The 16,057-nt window shown below is 39.4% G+C and overlaps 1 protein-coding gene across 1 annotated transcript; it reads right to left on the bottom strand.

Annotated features, from left to right (window-relative positions):
- Window positions 1–4,129: 4,129 nt before the first annotated feature.
- On the bottom strand, window positions 4,130–9,870 carry LOC139700790 (carbohydrate sulfotransferase 11-like). Its single transcript, XM_071599212.1, has 3 exons — window positions 9,700–9,870; window positions 5,607–5,905; window positions 4,130–4,637 (listed from the first exon to the last, which is right to left on the bottom strand). Exons 1-3 carry the CDS (start codon window positions 9,845–9,847, stop codon window positions 4,167–4,169), a joined length of 918 nt encoding a protein of 305 aa, XP_071455313.1. The 5' UTR covers window positions 9,848–9,870; the 3' UTR covers window positions 4,130–4,166.
- Between the last annotated feature and the right edge of the window lie 6,187 nt (window positions 9,871–16,057).

The raw sequence follows: 16,057 nt of genomic DNA, 5'->3' as shown, positions 1-16,057 counted from the left end.
ATTTATTGGACATACCTCGTAGGTGGTCCACGTGTTGACATTGGGAGGGGGTGTTGTAGAGACGGAGGCCACGGAGTGAAGATGGAAAAGGCTTGAAGCATTTCGTGTGTGATGGGTGGAAGCTGTTGAATGAAGGTATTGTTGGTCGGTTTAATGTAGACTGAGGTTTATTATTTGGGAAGTGAATTTCGATATTGAGGAAAGCATAGGTTGAGTCAGAAGGCGATGGAGTGAAAAATGTAATTAGGGACGAAAAGGGGTTGTGTGGGGGTCAGCGGAGAAGGGGTGAGGGCGAGAAGAAGAGGTTAGAGGAAGGATTTTGGGCCATGTCTGGATTTCACCATTATCCTGTCGTTCCCCGTATATTTCCTGTCAGCATAAGTCTGGAGAGGCAACGAAATGAAATCACTGACTTCATTTTACAACCATTGTGTTAGATTTCTGAGCATCAGAAGATGTGCGAGCATCCCTTGCACCTTACGTTCACTGCAATCACTCTGTGCACAAGAGGTTTTACGTTCTGATTGGCTTGGTGCTGTAAGGGCTGCGCACCAACGACCACGGGATATTTTCTCATGCGGGAATCATTATGTTTAGAGCTTCGTATTAACGGTCAGAGTTTGGCGTGCATTATTTTTATTTCTCAATCATGAAGAAATTTCATCCATTTTCCCTTTGCATTAATTATCTTGCGATGAAGATGTTCTAACGTTAAGTGGCTCTGTTGCAGGACATGATGGTGACTCTATGGTTGGTATGATGCAATCGCACATGAAGAAGGAGATAAAATTTTATTATGATTCACGTGATCCAATGTATGATTGATATTAATACTATTATGTAGTTGATTACCAAGCGAAATGCTTAACAAAGAGGGAATAAAAATGACACAAGCATTTTTATGGGCAGTAAGCCTTATTTTGAAAACCATTTAAACTACCTTTTTAAAACGTATATAATATTGATCAAGATGCTTAGATAACAGATGAGCAATGATTAATTTTTCGATTCAACTTGTATTCACTAGTAATTATGCAGTAATTCCTGTTATTATAACCATTGGAACTCTACCGCTTAAGATAGGTTTTCGATGGATTTAAGATACTAACATTTCTTAGGTTCGTCCATCAATACACACCGTGGCGCTCCATTCTACATTAAACTGCCATCTAATACCCCATTCATATTCTCTGTCTCCCTTCTTTCCGTCCGAATTCCTATACTTTTTCTCTCTCTACCCTTGCCTTTTTAACTTTCTCACTTCTATCACAGTTTCCAACATTCCACCCTCCAATAAAACGTTCCGTATCCATCTTTCCTGCCTCTTTTTGGTTTCTCCCAAAAATCCCTCTCCTCCCCCACCATGCGTAGTACTTCTTTTATTGCCTTTCTTTCTTCTGTCCATTCTACATTTTCCATTCTTCACCACTGCAGCGTGCATCCCTACTATTTTGACCATCATGGTGCAAAACACTTCCGAGATAGATAAACTGTTCCACCTTCGCTAGTATACGAGCTCCTATTTTAAAGGTTTATCTTATCCTTCCTCATTCTCGACAGCCTCATAGCCTTTGTTTTGTTTACGTTGATTCTCATCCCATACCTACATTACACTGAGCTGCCAATGCTGTAAGCAGAGTTTGCAACCCCTTGGCTGATTGACGAACTAAAGATTGACCATCAACGTTAACTTTTTTTTTTGGAATCCCCTTCGACTTTCATTCCTGCCTCCAGTTCTTCCGATGCCTCTTTAAACGATTTCCTATACGTATACGTTGAAAAGTGTGGGTGTTGAAGGACATCCCTGTCCTAGCCTATGATCTGAAGTCCGTATTATGCTCCATGTTCTTGAAGAAAGCAGCACTCGGACGTCCTCTTGGTTTCTTCCCGACAACTTCTCCTTCAAATGTATTCTTAAGGAATTGGTTATGTCTTAGTAAATGCCCGATTAATTTTGTACTTCTTTGTACTATTGTTCTTCAGGGCGATCTATTTTCTTTAACATCTGTTAACACTTTTTTAGTACTTTTTCTTTCTGCCCAGCTGTACCTATTAAGTACCAGCTCAAAAAAATGCCTTTGCATGCATTTTGTTGAAAATTTATGGAATAATTTATTTACAATTATGTAAAAATTTTCACTGGTAGGCATTCGTTGTTTTCCTACCCACAAAAGGATTATAATTTGAAGCTAATCAAACGACTTCAAAATTAAATATGTAACCCAGGGACGCCTGCATCTTTGTCGATACTTCCAGGCACGGATATATGCAATACAGGTAGCATACATTCATGGGATGTAGGCCTATATAGAGAGAATATAGGTAGTATTTGATAGAAATTAACATATTTAATTTACAGAAATTAAATAATTTAAAACATCATTGATTAATGTGCCGGAATTAACAGAGAGCAGCCATGAAATGCTAATAAGTAGGGAAAGCGTGTTTTCTAACTTTCAATTGAAAAAGTGAATGAAGCAGTAGAATGACTAAATATGCATTAACATAACAGTTTCAGATTTAACTTTGTGGAATTCCTTCATTATGAAGGTGAAAAGAAACTTAACATTTCCACAATAACGTGATGACGAAGAATTCCATTCCTTGGCCACATTTCATTCAGGATACAACAAATACTCTCCAAAAACAAAATCAACACAGCTTTTTTATGAGGGTAAAAAGAAACTCAGCACTTCCACAATAAAGATTTAATATTTCACGACCATGGTTTCGATGCTGATGCGCAGCATCGATATTAAGAAATATTAAAAATATTAGAAATATTAAATCTTTATGGTGGAAGTGTTGAGTTTCTTTTTACCCTCACAAATATGCATTAGTTCTTTTTTTTAAATTTCATCGCGCTTAATTAGTTTTTGGAGCAGGATTTTGAAATGATTACAAACACACGTGGACAACTTTTATGTGATTCCATCCAGAGCACTTTATTTAAAACTTGTAACAAACTTCAGACACAACATGTTACATTTATTAACACCCATTACAACAGTTTGCAGCGTATTCTTTCAAAAGAGAAAATGCCATACTTTGATGCAAAGTACATCCAAACCTCTTTTTCGCCACGTTTGACTATCCGATTTAAAACACCCCGATAATAAATAATACGTAAATATTTCATTTTGTTCACAACATTTCGAGAAAATTCTTAGGGCAGTCATACACGATGTATGCCCAAACGACATGTAAACTGGATAATAAGAATAGAGTTGATTAATATAAGCATATATTGTGACGCTTCGATTTTGAGTAAACGACATTGTGTTTGATTTGCGTTATAAAAATGTATCCTTTAAGTCTACTTGGCCTGATAGTCATTGAAGCGAATCTATTCGCATCCCAATTTGATATGTTTTAGCTTGCAGCAATCAATCTTCCTTGCAATTTAGTTATGCGAGATATCCTTATAAGCCTCTTTCGATATTTTCCTTCGCATTTATGTAAAATATTTTCATCTCTACCCTATTATTCCAAAATGTCTCTCGTAGATAGCCTCTACCTTTGGCCAAGAATCGCCCTCCTAAAATATTCTTTCCATTGTTCTATTATTTTTTTCGCGAACGGAATGATTTATGTCTCCGATTAAAATTTCCGACTGCAAAAGCCGTTTTTTTTTGCCAGAGGAAGAATGAAAAATTTCGGTCGCGATTGAAGCTCTCCTATGCCCTGTAAAACCAGTCTTAGTACTGAAACGGAATGACTCTCTGCTCTGTCCATTGTATAAAAAAAGGGGAAGTTGGAGAAAAAGGTCGGCTGGAGGGAAGTCGGCAACACTCCCAACCAATCGGTGTTCATAATCGACTCCAGCCTCACTTCCAATTGGCCATGAGCGTATCCTCCCCCTCCCCGTAACTTTCGTTCGACGTAACTCTTTTATAGACTAGAGTGCACAGATATGCGAGCTCTTCTGGACCGAACGTATTTTCCAGAATCCTTCTTCATCGCCATGTTAACGACCAAGCCTACTTAACGACCCCGACTCTTTTTTAATGACTACCCCCGTTTAACGACCATTCCCTCCTCCCCCTCGTTTTAACGAGCAAAACACCGTATAGCGACCTCCACCCTCTCCTCCCACACTCTCCAACCCCCGCCATCCCCCACCCCCAATGTTTTAACGACGGTCCTTTCGCGAAACCACCGGTGGCTTAAGGAGATGACGGTGGCACAATCTCAAAGTACTTGGACGCGTCGTATCCAAACATTTGGAAATCGATCCGGTAGATGTCGTAGAGGCCGTCCAGTTGCTCCCTGCTCAGGGTCCGGTAGTACTTAGGGAGGAGGTCCTGGGTTCGTCCCCCGACGGCGGCGTTGACGGCCTCCCTCGGCCGGTGTCTCTGCTCCTTCTCCTCTCTCCCCGGCTTCCGTCCGATGGCCGGCCCGATGCCCGTCTTCTCGATGATGTACGCCTCGTCCCTGTTGAGCGTGTCCGTCTTGGCGATCACGGTGAAGTTGACGGCGCAAGGAGTGCAGAAGCGGAAGTACGGCGCCCAGTGTTCGTCGAAGCCGGGGATGCCGTTGTAGCTGCCCTTCATCCGGGTGCCCTTGGTCCTCTTGGCCGAAGCGATCACCCAAGAGACGAACTCGGAGAACGTGGGGCTCTTTTCCATGTTCTGGGCCTGCGGAGTGATTGAACGTACGATACATCCGTGTACTCGATTCCAGTCGAGAAACCAATTGAGGTGGGGTTTCGCGAATCCAAAACAGGGTTATCGATGAAAAATTAGTTTTGAGTGAAATTATACATATCCATATTAAATTACAGTTTCTGATTGAATTACGTATAGGGATGATGATTGGAAAACTTTGGCAGTTTCAAACTGCAAATGTCATTCGCCTTGACCTAGATTCGAACCCGGTATCCCCTCGATGTACCGCTGTATGCTTTAGGCAGTTATGCTAACGATTCGATCGGGATTTAAATATCGAGAGATCCGGGTTAAAATCCCTGTCAAAGTGAATGTTTTTTTTACTATTTGAAATTTTCTGCATTTCCTGGAGGTAGCTCTGAAATTTTTTAAATCAATTTTGATAATTCCTCTTGCAGATTAATTAATGTTACTAAGGATCTTTTAACTTTTGCCCGTCAATTAAAGATTTTTTATGTATAAAAAACGACAGAGTGCTTTCCCTTAAAAATACATCTATATCTATCAAGATAGTTAAATAATAAATTTTGGTAAAAATTAAAATCGCAAGCCAAGGCATAAAATCCATAAACATTTATTAAGGATTAAAATAAAAAATATTTTGTTTGATTTAATGTTGTCTATGAAAAAACAGAAGAAGAACTACATCGCACAGGGTGCGTTCCAAAAGTAATGCTATTATTTTTTTAGAGTAATTTATTGAACAGATTTGCCCAAACACTTGAAATTCTTCAAAGTACTGTCCTATTGCATCTACAAATTTTTTCCAGCGACTCTGCCATGACATGCCTGTAAATATCATTTATTGCTATTTTAAGATATCTGCATACATGTAGTATTTTGCATTTGCATTTAAATGAGGGAGAGTTTTTAGAGTGACGCGAGGCATCCCCTGAATGGTACTCGCATGCGTGTGGCTTTCAAAGGTGTGGCACGTGCCTTCTCGCTCTTCGGGTAGTTGCCGTTGGCCCTTCTGCTGCCCGGGGCGGGCGTGGTCCGGACTCTGAATTTTGTCGTCATCTCTCGCGCCATCTTGCGGTAGAACTTGTGCCGGAAGCCCTCGATCTTGTTGCGATAGGCGGAGAGGAGTCTCTCGAAGGGGTCGCGCACGATGAGGAAGGAGAGGGAGTGAGGCAGTGCCGCCTTCAGCTGGTCCACCGAGGGCCGGGGGAAGCGCTCCCTCGCCAGGGCCAGCGGGGACTTCTTGGACCGCCGAAGGTACTGCTCCTTGTATCCGGCTGAAAAGTACGACAAATGGTTGCTCAGAACGCGATGGATACCAAATGAAGCCTCTTGAGGGTCATTTCTAGTTTCTTTCGTTTTTTTCAGCGAAGGTTTAGTTGACTCACATCTGAAACGGATGATATACTGCCGCTTCAAATACATTCATTCAAAAATCCGTCCTCTTTCATCCGATGAACTATTCTTTAACTGAACTGTGACGGATAATTTCCCCTTTTTATTTTTCAGTTCTGCATAGCATGAACAAACAAAAATTTATGGACAAATTTAAAAAAAAATTCATTTCTTAATAAAACAGTCGCTGATTGGAACAGTTAACTGGCAGAACTATTCGAGCCCTTTCCTAACAGAGTGAATACTTTTAAGAAAATATGTAAACAATGTATGTGATAATTTGATTGATGTGTTGTGTAGAATTGCATGTAAACAGCCTAGTTTTGATTTTTTTCTTTTTGATTGGGAAACTGATATTAATGAGATGGAGAATTTCTCGTTTTTTTTTAAATTAGAGATTGGTCTTTGGATGTTTCCTTTTAGAGCGTATTGTTTTTTATGACTGATTTTATTTATCATCTTTTGTGATATTGATTGGATTTGAGATGTAATGTTATTTTTTTCCGAGGCAAGTTTGATTGCACTACTTGGTTAGGACTTGTGTGCCACCTGACATTGTCTATCTGTACATGTGAGTTTTAATAGTAATAATAATAATAACCTGTCTTCAATTGTTCTCGGCTTAACCTAGTGGAAGTTCATGTTCATTAAATGAAGAACATAATGTATATTTCCACTGTTCTTTATTTACGTAGAAATAGTTTCAACGCTTAGACGTCATCATCAGGTGCCTGATGATGACGTCTAAAGTTTGAAACTAGTTGTGCGTAAATAAAGAACAGTGAAAATATACATCGTGTTCTTCATTTAACGATAACCTGTCTTGTTTTGATGGAGGCCTGTCTCATAAATGCTTTTGGTTAATTTTTATTCCCTTTTTCTTTGCTCTGTTTCTTTTGCTCTGATAGCATCTTGTTTCCTTGATGATTTTTACAAAATTTTTTCAGAAGCAAATAAAAATCACAATGAACGCTGCTCTTAATATACGCGGTACCATATGAGTACGAGGTGTTTATGCAGGGTCCACTATTTAACTTATGTTCATACTCTGGGAAAGAGATAGATTTATTGATCGTGCATGTAAAAATGCTTATAATTCTTCAAAATACTCTCCCTTAGTATCAATAAACTTGCGGAGACGTGTCTGCCACGTCTGGAAGGCACCCTGAAACTCCTCGACCGGAATGTCTTTCAGGAACATTGTAACATACGCTTGGATATTTTCCACGGTCTCCCAATGCTTTTCTGTCAGCTCTCTTTTTTTATTCAGAGAAACAAACAAAGTCGCACGAAGACAAGTCGAGACTGTAAGGGGGCTGGGGTACCAGCGGGGTGGTGCTCCGGGTCAGGACGTCGGTAACAATGAAGGACGTGTGACTGGGGGCATTGTCATGGGGGATCTTGACCGTGTATTTGCCGTGTTGTGAAGTCGAAAAACACATTTCACGTGGAGGCACATCTTTCTGCTCAGACTGCTCAGAGCAAAATGACGACCGGCTGTGTTGGAAGGGCAGACCCCTCACCACATTTTTCGGCCAGTTTTACCGCGCTGCCATGGATAGTCGCATCACAAAAAATCATACGCATTACTTTCATAATTGACTATGTATGTGTAAAATAAAAAAAACAGATTAGCTGTAAAATATGACTTTGATAAAAAACGCTTCATTATTGTATGTTATACTTAAATGCGCTGTAACTGCCTCGGAATACTAAATGGCCGGCTATGATGAATTAAAATGTGCGAACAAGGTCAATATATTTCAGAGGACAAGGGAATAGACTAAATACGACCTGCGTTTGTGGGTTTTGTATTGGATGATTTTAAGTTTGAGGAACGTGAGAGGCACACATGATGCCATAGTGGTAATGAGGTCAATAATAGAGAGGTACATTGAACACAATCAGGATGTATTTGTTCGTTTCGCAGATTTCGAGAAGGCATTTGCATGTGATGTGAACGGCGTGAAAAGTTGTATTGCAAAAGTGAAGCATGTGTTAACTGTACGTGATTTTGAACGGTATATGAAATTGAAGAGTGCGTGATTATGGATGGAGAGTGGCGATGGACGGAACGTTGTAGGGATGGTATGAATCTAGCCCTTGTGTGATGGTAGAGTTGCGGCTGGTGATCTTAAAGTGTCATTGTATATAAGAGCATTTTGTCTCTTATCTGTTCCTCTCTTGTATATACGTTTGTATGTGCATTGTAAGAGTGACCGTTGACCAGACTTGACCGTTGCCACCAGGATATTTGCCTAATTGCAACGATATCAATTCTTAAGTAAATAAACGATAAATAAATAAATAAATTCGATAGGACGTATTGAGTAACTTAATCCATTGTGGGAAATAGGTGTAGATTGGAGGGGTAGTAGGCTAATCCGCAACCTATGCATGTCACAGATTGATGAGGTGTGGAGGATGAAGAGGCGGTGTTAGGAATGGAGGAGAAACAGGAGTACCCATTGACTTCCCTACTTCTTATCATATACATAAAGGAAATGATAAATTAATCAATAGAGGTTACAATCATTTCCAAAGTGTATTTTAAAGTCAGTGTAATATGTACGAGATGAAGATCAACGTAAACAAAGTATTATTTTGAGGACTTTGAATAGGACGACGGCGGATACGTTTAAAGAGGAAGGTAAGAACTAGGATAGACAGAAAGGTTTACCTAACTTGGAAGTATTTGGGACCAAATACAGGGACCAATACCTGTATGATCGAAGTAGCATGGACTTGAGATGGAGAATTGCACTAGGAAAATAAGGTTTCACTAGGAGGAGGGAATTGATGACAGGGTTGTTGAGATATGACGTTAAGAAAAGGACCGTTAAAACTTTAATATGGAGTGTGACTTTTTTACGACACGGAAACAAGGTCCTTAAAGCAGGTTGATGAGTGTAGATTGGAGGCTTTTGAAATGTGGACGTGGAGGAGGATGAAGAAGGTGAAGTGGACAGCGAACGAGGAAGTGCTAGGTATGTTGGGGGAGGAGAGGAGATTGGTGGGAGAAGTCATTAGGAGACGGAACAAATAAACGCGGGGCGCTTTTATTGGCGATAGGATCTTGAAGACTGTGGTAGAGGTGAGACTGCTAGGCAAGCAAGGTAGGGGGGAGATAAGATATGCATGTTGGAGAGAATGAAGGAAGTTTGCGGTATTGAAGAGTGCTTTGTTTTACTGCGGAGTCAGGTTGTCCTGGTGCCGAGGCTGAGAAATGTCGAGTTTTCGTCCGTCGTAAACCTATCAGAAAGATTTCCAAATTACTTATTTTTATTTTATAACTTGAAAAAGTTTAAAAAGAGAGAAAAAATAGAAAATAAATAAGTAAATACGACGTTTAGCCATGAATAACAATTTAATGGGCGTTATCAGAAGATGATAAGGAAAATAGACGCTCTGTTTAGTGCTTTTAAATAGAAACTAATACATAGAGTTTATTTATTTCAAACTTCTTTTTCTCAAACAATTATCGTCCTTTATATACGTTCCTATCCCTTTTCTTTGTATCTATTTCTATGTGAATGAGTATGTATATATATATATATATATATATATATATATATATATATATATATATATATACATACAATAAGGAAAATCTAAGTTAAGGATGAGAATTGTGGGTAAAGCCAGGGTACGGTCTGCCTGACGGTATCTCGCTCACCCAGTAGGTTGAAGTTGTACATCCAGGAGGAGCTGGCGGCCTTGAAGACGTTGCACCAGACGAGGCGGTGTCTCTCGTCGATGAAGAACTCCCACGCGTTGGGCTCCGTCGGCTTCTCGTCCGCCTCGCCCCCACTGCCTCCCGCCATGCCGTTCGCCTTGCACACCTCCCACACCCGGGCCCTGCGCCTCGAGAACTCCTCCTCCAGCGGCCCCCACCCGCGTCCCGCCTCCTCCTCCTCCCCCGCCTCCTCATCCTCTGCCTCCTCCGCCATCTCCCCGTCCGTCTCCGGGGGACCCTCCTTGGATCCCCCCGCCACGCCCCCGTCTCGAGAGGGGTCCACGTACACCGCGTCCACGTTCATCTCGGACATGATGCGCTGGAACGCAATGAGATGGTGTAAATGATTATTTTAAGTGCACACGTACGTTTTTATGGGTGCTAACGTTCAGGAATTTCGACTCTCTTCTTAATAGGTGCTTTTATGGGGAAAACATTATCGCCGGCGAATTAAATTGAACTGAGGCGAAGCGTCAGATTTCACTTCCTTCAGGCCAATGGAAGAGTCCATTTCACATCTTAAAAAATTTGTCATTAAGGAAGGAGAGTGGAGACTAGGCTGTCGTTTCGGAGGAGTTTGGATTGGCGTGAAATTGACGCACGTTAGGGCTCTTTAACAGTCCGTAACTTCGTAATTTGTTGGCTCTGTGTCTCTTCCGGGGCTCCAGTTCCGACTACAGTACTCAGTAGTCTTCCGTTTGATAAGCGTTTTTGCATATCTCAAAAATTAAACAATGTACAATCGTTGTAGAATTCAACAATTTTAAAGTTAAAAATGTTTAAAAATGTTTCAAAAATATAGGCTATCTGTAGGACAATGCAACAATTTCAGGGTGTAAAAATAATTCGCCTTGACCGGGATTCGATGTCCGAGGGATCAGATTTTAGGAGGAAGCCTCGACAGCTTAACTGGCTAAGGTATTCGGACGGACATCGAGGGATCCGGGTTCGAATCTCGGTTAAGGCGAATGATTTTCACACTCTGAAATTGTAGCATTGAAACTCATATTATCAGATGACTCCGTTAAAAGTTATTGTTGCAGCATCTACCGCAGTTTTTTGTAATCACTAAGTAGAATATTGAAGTATCCGAGTTCAAATCCCGGTCAAGGCGAGTGATTTTTTTTGCACTACGTAATTGTTGCATTTTAATGCACACTTATCGGATAAATCAGTTAAAAGTTTTTGTCGCGGCCTCATACGCAGTTACTTTAAAATTCGTTTTTGAGTACTTCGTCCGTTAAGATGAATACTTCGCAAGAGTTGGAGTCTCCTACTTTTCATATTATATTCCTATTTTCTCGTAAATCACCTCAATATTTACTTTTGAATATATTTTTTTATCTTTTAAAATAGTTTATTGTGATTTCAATATTGTTTCATCAATGTCGTAAATTTTTGGTGGTTTTTGTCGGAGTTTAAGTACAGGTTTATTTATGGAGTAATCTATATGTTAAGATTGATTTTGGATGGACACAGCTACCAAATAAATATTTTGTGACTCCTAAAAAATCCCAATCTAGCTACCTATCCTACATCAAGTTCCACTTCATATCTGCGTACTTCCTTCTTCCCTTCATTCCGTCCAACAAAGCCTCCCATCTACGTCTATCCACCTGCTTTAATTACCACGTTTCCGGGCCGTACGTAGCTACCCTCCACATCAACGTTTTTACGAGTCTTTTCTTAATATCCTTACTCAAAGTCCCTGTTATCAACTCCCTTCTCCTTGTAGAAGTCTCTTTGCCTAGCGCAATTCTTCTCCTTACGTCATAATATATATAAATATACACACACACACATATATATATATATATGTGTGTGTGTATATATATGTATATATATGTATATATATATATATATATATATATATATATATATATATATATATATATATATGCGTGAGTGTGTATGTATGCGTGTATTTCTTTTATTTTGCTATATATATTATGATTTTGATAACTGTTAGCCAATTTGTTCGCCTTAGTTATCAAATGTAAATTTGAAATTTCCATAATTATGAATGAATCTTAACAAATAGAAGGTACAACTAAAGTAAAGGTTCTAGTGGGCTATAGAAGAATCCAGGAAAAGGCGTAACTCAGTGAATAATGAAGGTTTAGTCGGATTAAAAAGAATTACCCTTCAGATTATTCGATTAGATTGACCACTCTATATTTTTACAACTGAACGGATCAAGTTAAACATTTCAAGTTGTTTTCACCCTCTTGAAGAAGTTTCAAATTAGACAAAGGGTTTGGACGAAGCTGTGGCAAACTTCTAAGGGTCCCAGGACATTGATTTTAAGATCTTCCTAAGGAAATAAGATATTATCTTCACTGCTGCCCTTGATTTTGTTCTTTCTGCTAATTAATCTCTTTTCCCCTTGCCTACGTCTGTGTTTTTTTATCTCTCACGGTTCGTGCCCAGTAATGTTTAGAAGTAAAAAACCTCTTTTTCCACCTTACTCAGTAATCCCTCATGATGTGGCGCCATGGATCCTGGTCCAGTCCCATCCCGCAAGCCAAGAAGGGTTCGTTAAAGTAACCTAATTTTCATATCCATTCTTTGCCAAGAAACCGACGTCGGTGATGGAGAGTCATCTGTCCGTCTTCCCCCGCCCTCCATTTCCCTCTCATGGACCCTTCTCTCTCTCCCCCTTTCTCTCCTTTGTAAACTTTTTCTCGTCCTCAGCTGAAGACAAAGTTTTCTTTTGATTTTTATTTGTTTTCCAAACCGAACTGCGTAGGAGTTCTTCTTTCCAAGTTCTCGCATAATTCGGTCGTTTTACCTCTGTCACTTTTCCGGGATCGTGAGTTCTATCAAAGAATTCTTATTAACATGGAAATGGACCTCTTTTTTTATAAACTCGATTATCTTATGAAGTTATTAAGTATTGTCTTATCGTCTTTGATATTCTAAAGGTATATTGTTCGTTATGAAGATACTTTTCGATTTCTTCATTATTTGCTGAATGTTTTGAGCAAGAGGTGGATAAATTACTCCTTTACAGTTCTGTAATTCACTGTAAAATAGAAATGTGTGTTTTCTAAGAGCTTCTGATGGACGTGTGTAGTTGGGCAGCATGTTAGGCAACTTACCCTCAGACTCGTAAACCTTTTTATTTCATTCATTGACCAATTTCGGGTGTTCTGGCGCGAAGCCCCGAAACACCCGTGAGTACATATTGACTTCGCTCCACTTTTCTCGAGGGTTGACTTTGTCCTTCATTCAGGTTCCATTCCTCATTTAAAGCAGATACCGTTTAGGATGTGCTCGGACTAAGTCGCTCAAGTTATTATCTGCAGCGGGAGCAAAGAAAATGGTTTTCATAGCGTGTAAAGAATGCAGAATCCAAAACTCGCAGCCAACCACTTATAGTGATCAAAGCAATCCGTCAACAGTTGGATGCAACTCTTGGAAGCCCAAAGAGAAAAGTATCGTTTGGAAATTTTTAAGATATCTAGAAATGGAAAAAAAATCGCTTATCTTGCGAATAAACATTGATTTTTGTTCGTTAAATCAAGTAATAAATAGCATTTTTTTAATGTTGGACAATTTGCTTTTATGTAATAATATATCCCAATGCATCAAGTAATCACATTATACGTGATTATACTCCCAAAAATTCGGTTCCTTCGTTTCATTCATGCCATTAGAGCTGTTTCTCCGTTAGTAAAACCTTTTTTTCCACTTGGCTCGTTATTAATCCCAGTTATATCCATGAAAAATATGTCAACAAATATGCATGTAGAATTCCAAATAAACAATATGGCGTGTTTCAGGAACGGCGTTTTCAACATAATTCCGTTTTTACAACGGTTGGCTTGCCGTTTAACTGATAGCCAAAAAATATTTTCATCAAGCAAGAGTAATAAAAATGGGGAGGCACATGATGAAAATTTCACTGTATTTTTTAAAAATTTAAAGCCGATGATAAAAGTAGCGTAGTCGTCCCTTCATTTTCTTTTTTAAAACGTTCTTCCTTAAATTCCGGTCAATCTTAAATTAATATGTTTTCTTGATTTGAATTAGAGACAGTTCCGGAAAGTATAGGATGCAATATTGACCAAAATGATCCTTAATTAGATTCGAAAGTAGTGTTTGGAAGTTATCATTCACTTTGTCAAACTGAAAGAACGGATTTTGTAACATTGGTGCATATTTTTCTTAATTCACTCCGTAGTCTTTAACTACAATTTAAAGTCTATTTTACAAGATTCTGATTTCATAAGGTTTCATTAATAAATCCTCCTAAAAGACGGATGAGTTATTCAGGACGTTTGAAATGTTTGATGAAGAAATCGACTACCTGTCTTTACCACCGTGATTATCGTGACACTTCGATTTACGGAACAGATAACTTCATATTTAGCATCTCCCTGAAGATAGAAAAAGGGTCTAAAATTTGTTATTCGCAGGCAATCGAAACGACATTCAAATGTATCTGTAACACATACTCTAAAGGTTAAACATTTTACAAATTTCATAAATAATGAAAGTAGTATTCACGGATGTAACATCCTTGTCAATTACGAGGGTAGTCTGAAAAGTAATGCTTACATGCTTGTAGACCAGAAACATAATGACCTTCAAAAGCAATACTGTTGGGTTGTGGAAGTAACATTCCCCCTCAACACGCATGCGTAGGTTTGAGGTCGTTTTATTCATCCAGTGTATTTCGAGAAGCGGAGGTATGAAGACGTGTTCCAGTGCTAGGTCACATGTCCTTCTGAAAGTCATTTTATTTGTGGAGTACAAGCATGTGTGCATTAGTTTTCAGCTGACCCTCTTATGAATAAATAAATGGCACCAATTACTTGTTGTGCATTCATCTTTAACATATACATATAACATTCTGCCCAAATGCTAACATCCGTATTAAATATTTTACCCTGCCAAATTGCGTTCTCAATGTAGGCTTTCAAAAGTTTTCGTATCCGCATTTCTGAGTCTTCCGCTGAAATGTTTTTTTTCAAATGGATACTCTGAAAAAAACACACCCTCCTCCTCTCATTGCGGTAAAATTTAAATAAAAATGTTGGAGTCGCATAAAAAATGAAAATTTCTTGTTTAATTATTAATTGCGTGTGCGCACCTGTGTATTTTGACCAATGTCGACTTACCGTGACACGTTGCAAACCTTCCATCAATCTTCGTGGTGTACGCGGTCAACGAACCGTAATGTAAACACCTAAATTGCTTGTTCACATAGGATTGTACATAGCCGCGAGATTAAAGCAAACATGAGTCCAATTCGGGAAATCCGAACTGGCTTCAATCTCGCTCATGCTCCTAATTCCAGCTGACACAGATTTCGTTTATTGCTGCCTCTTATTAATAAGTCTTTATCCGCCAATATAACTTGTTTAGCCTTTTCATAATGCAAGGCTTCTTCGGAAGTGATTGAGTTAATCAACTAATAATATTTCATACTACTTAAACATTTTGGAGCATAAAATATACCCTTGACCTTCAGCCACCTGTGTTGACGACAACATTGACCGTGTGCGGCCCCTTGTCCTTACCGATCCTCGAAAAACTGTCCGAATAATAGCTGATGAGTTGAATTTAGGAAAATCAACAGTGCACACTATTTGAACTAAGCATTTGGGTTTTAAAAAAATGTTTGAAAAAATCGTGCCCAAGTTGCTGACGCCAGATTGAAAGTTGAAAAGAGTTGAGCGTGTTACTGACTGAAAAAATTCACTTGAAAACGATATACAGCGGCGAAAAAATTCGATAAAATAGTTATTGCAGGCTAACTGTTTTTTTTTAATAGCCAAGTAAACGTAGCTTACTTAATAACTCTAATTTAATGGTCTCTTTCTCCATTTAATTCAATGCATTTATTCATTTAAGGATGAATTGATTGATAATGAAGCATAGTTATCTCTTGGGTGGGGTGATAATGGCAGCCGAATGAATGAAACGAAAGAAAAAATTCGTATTTTGCCTACGGCATCTAATCTATCGTCATTAACTTAAACATTATTGGCCGCCATTTGACAGGGCGCAATTTAGGATTTCGCATATGCCAATGACATCTTTTGAGTTTTACATTCGCAGAACATAGTATCTGACGCGGTGCGTAGTTTTTTATGGGTGAGATTCTCGCCCCCTGCGCGGTCGGCCTCGCATATCCCCGTGCGGTATGTGTGTTGGGGAGGGGGAAGGGTAAAGCATAAGGGTTTTGCCCACACAAGCGCGGGTTTGTGTACTCAGCGCGACGCCTCCGAGCGGGACCCCCTGCCACCCACCCTTCGAGAGGAGCAGGAGCGCCCGTTGGGCAAACAAG

This window comes from Hetaerina americana, unplaced genomic scaffold (assembly GCF_022747635.1).
Source record: "Hetaerina americana unplaced genomic scaffold, ioHetAmer1.1.p SCAF_11, whole genome shotgun sequence".
Lineage (NCBI taxonomy): Eukaryota > Metazoa > Arthropoda > Insecta > Odonata > Calopterygidae > Hetaerina > Hetaerina americana.
The sequence above is the reverse complement of the archived record's forward strand: the minus strand, read 5'-3'. Positions and strand labels throughout refer to the sequence as shown.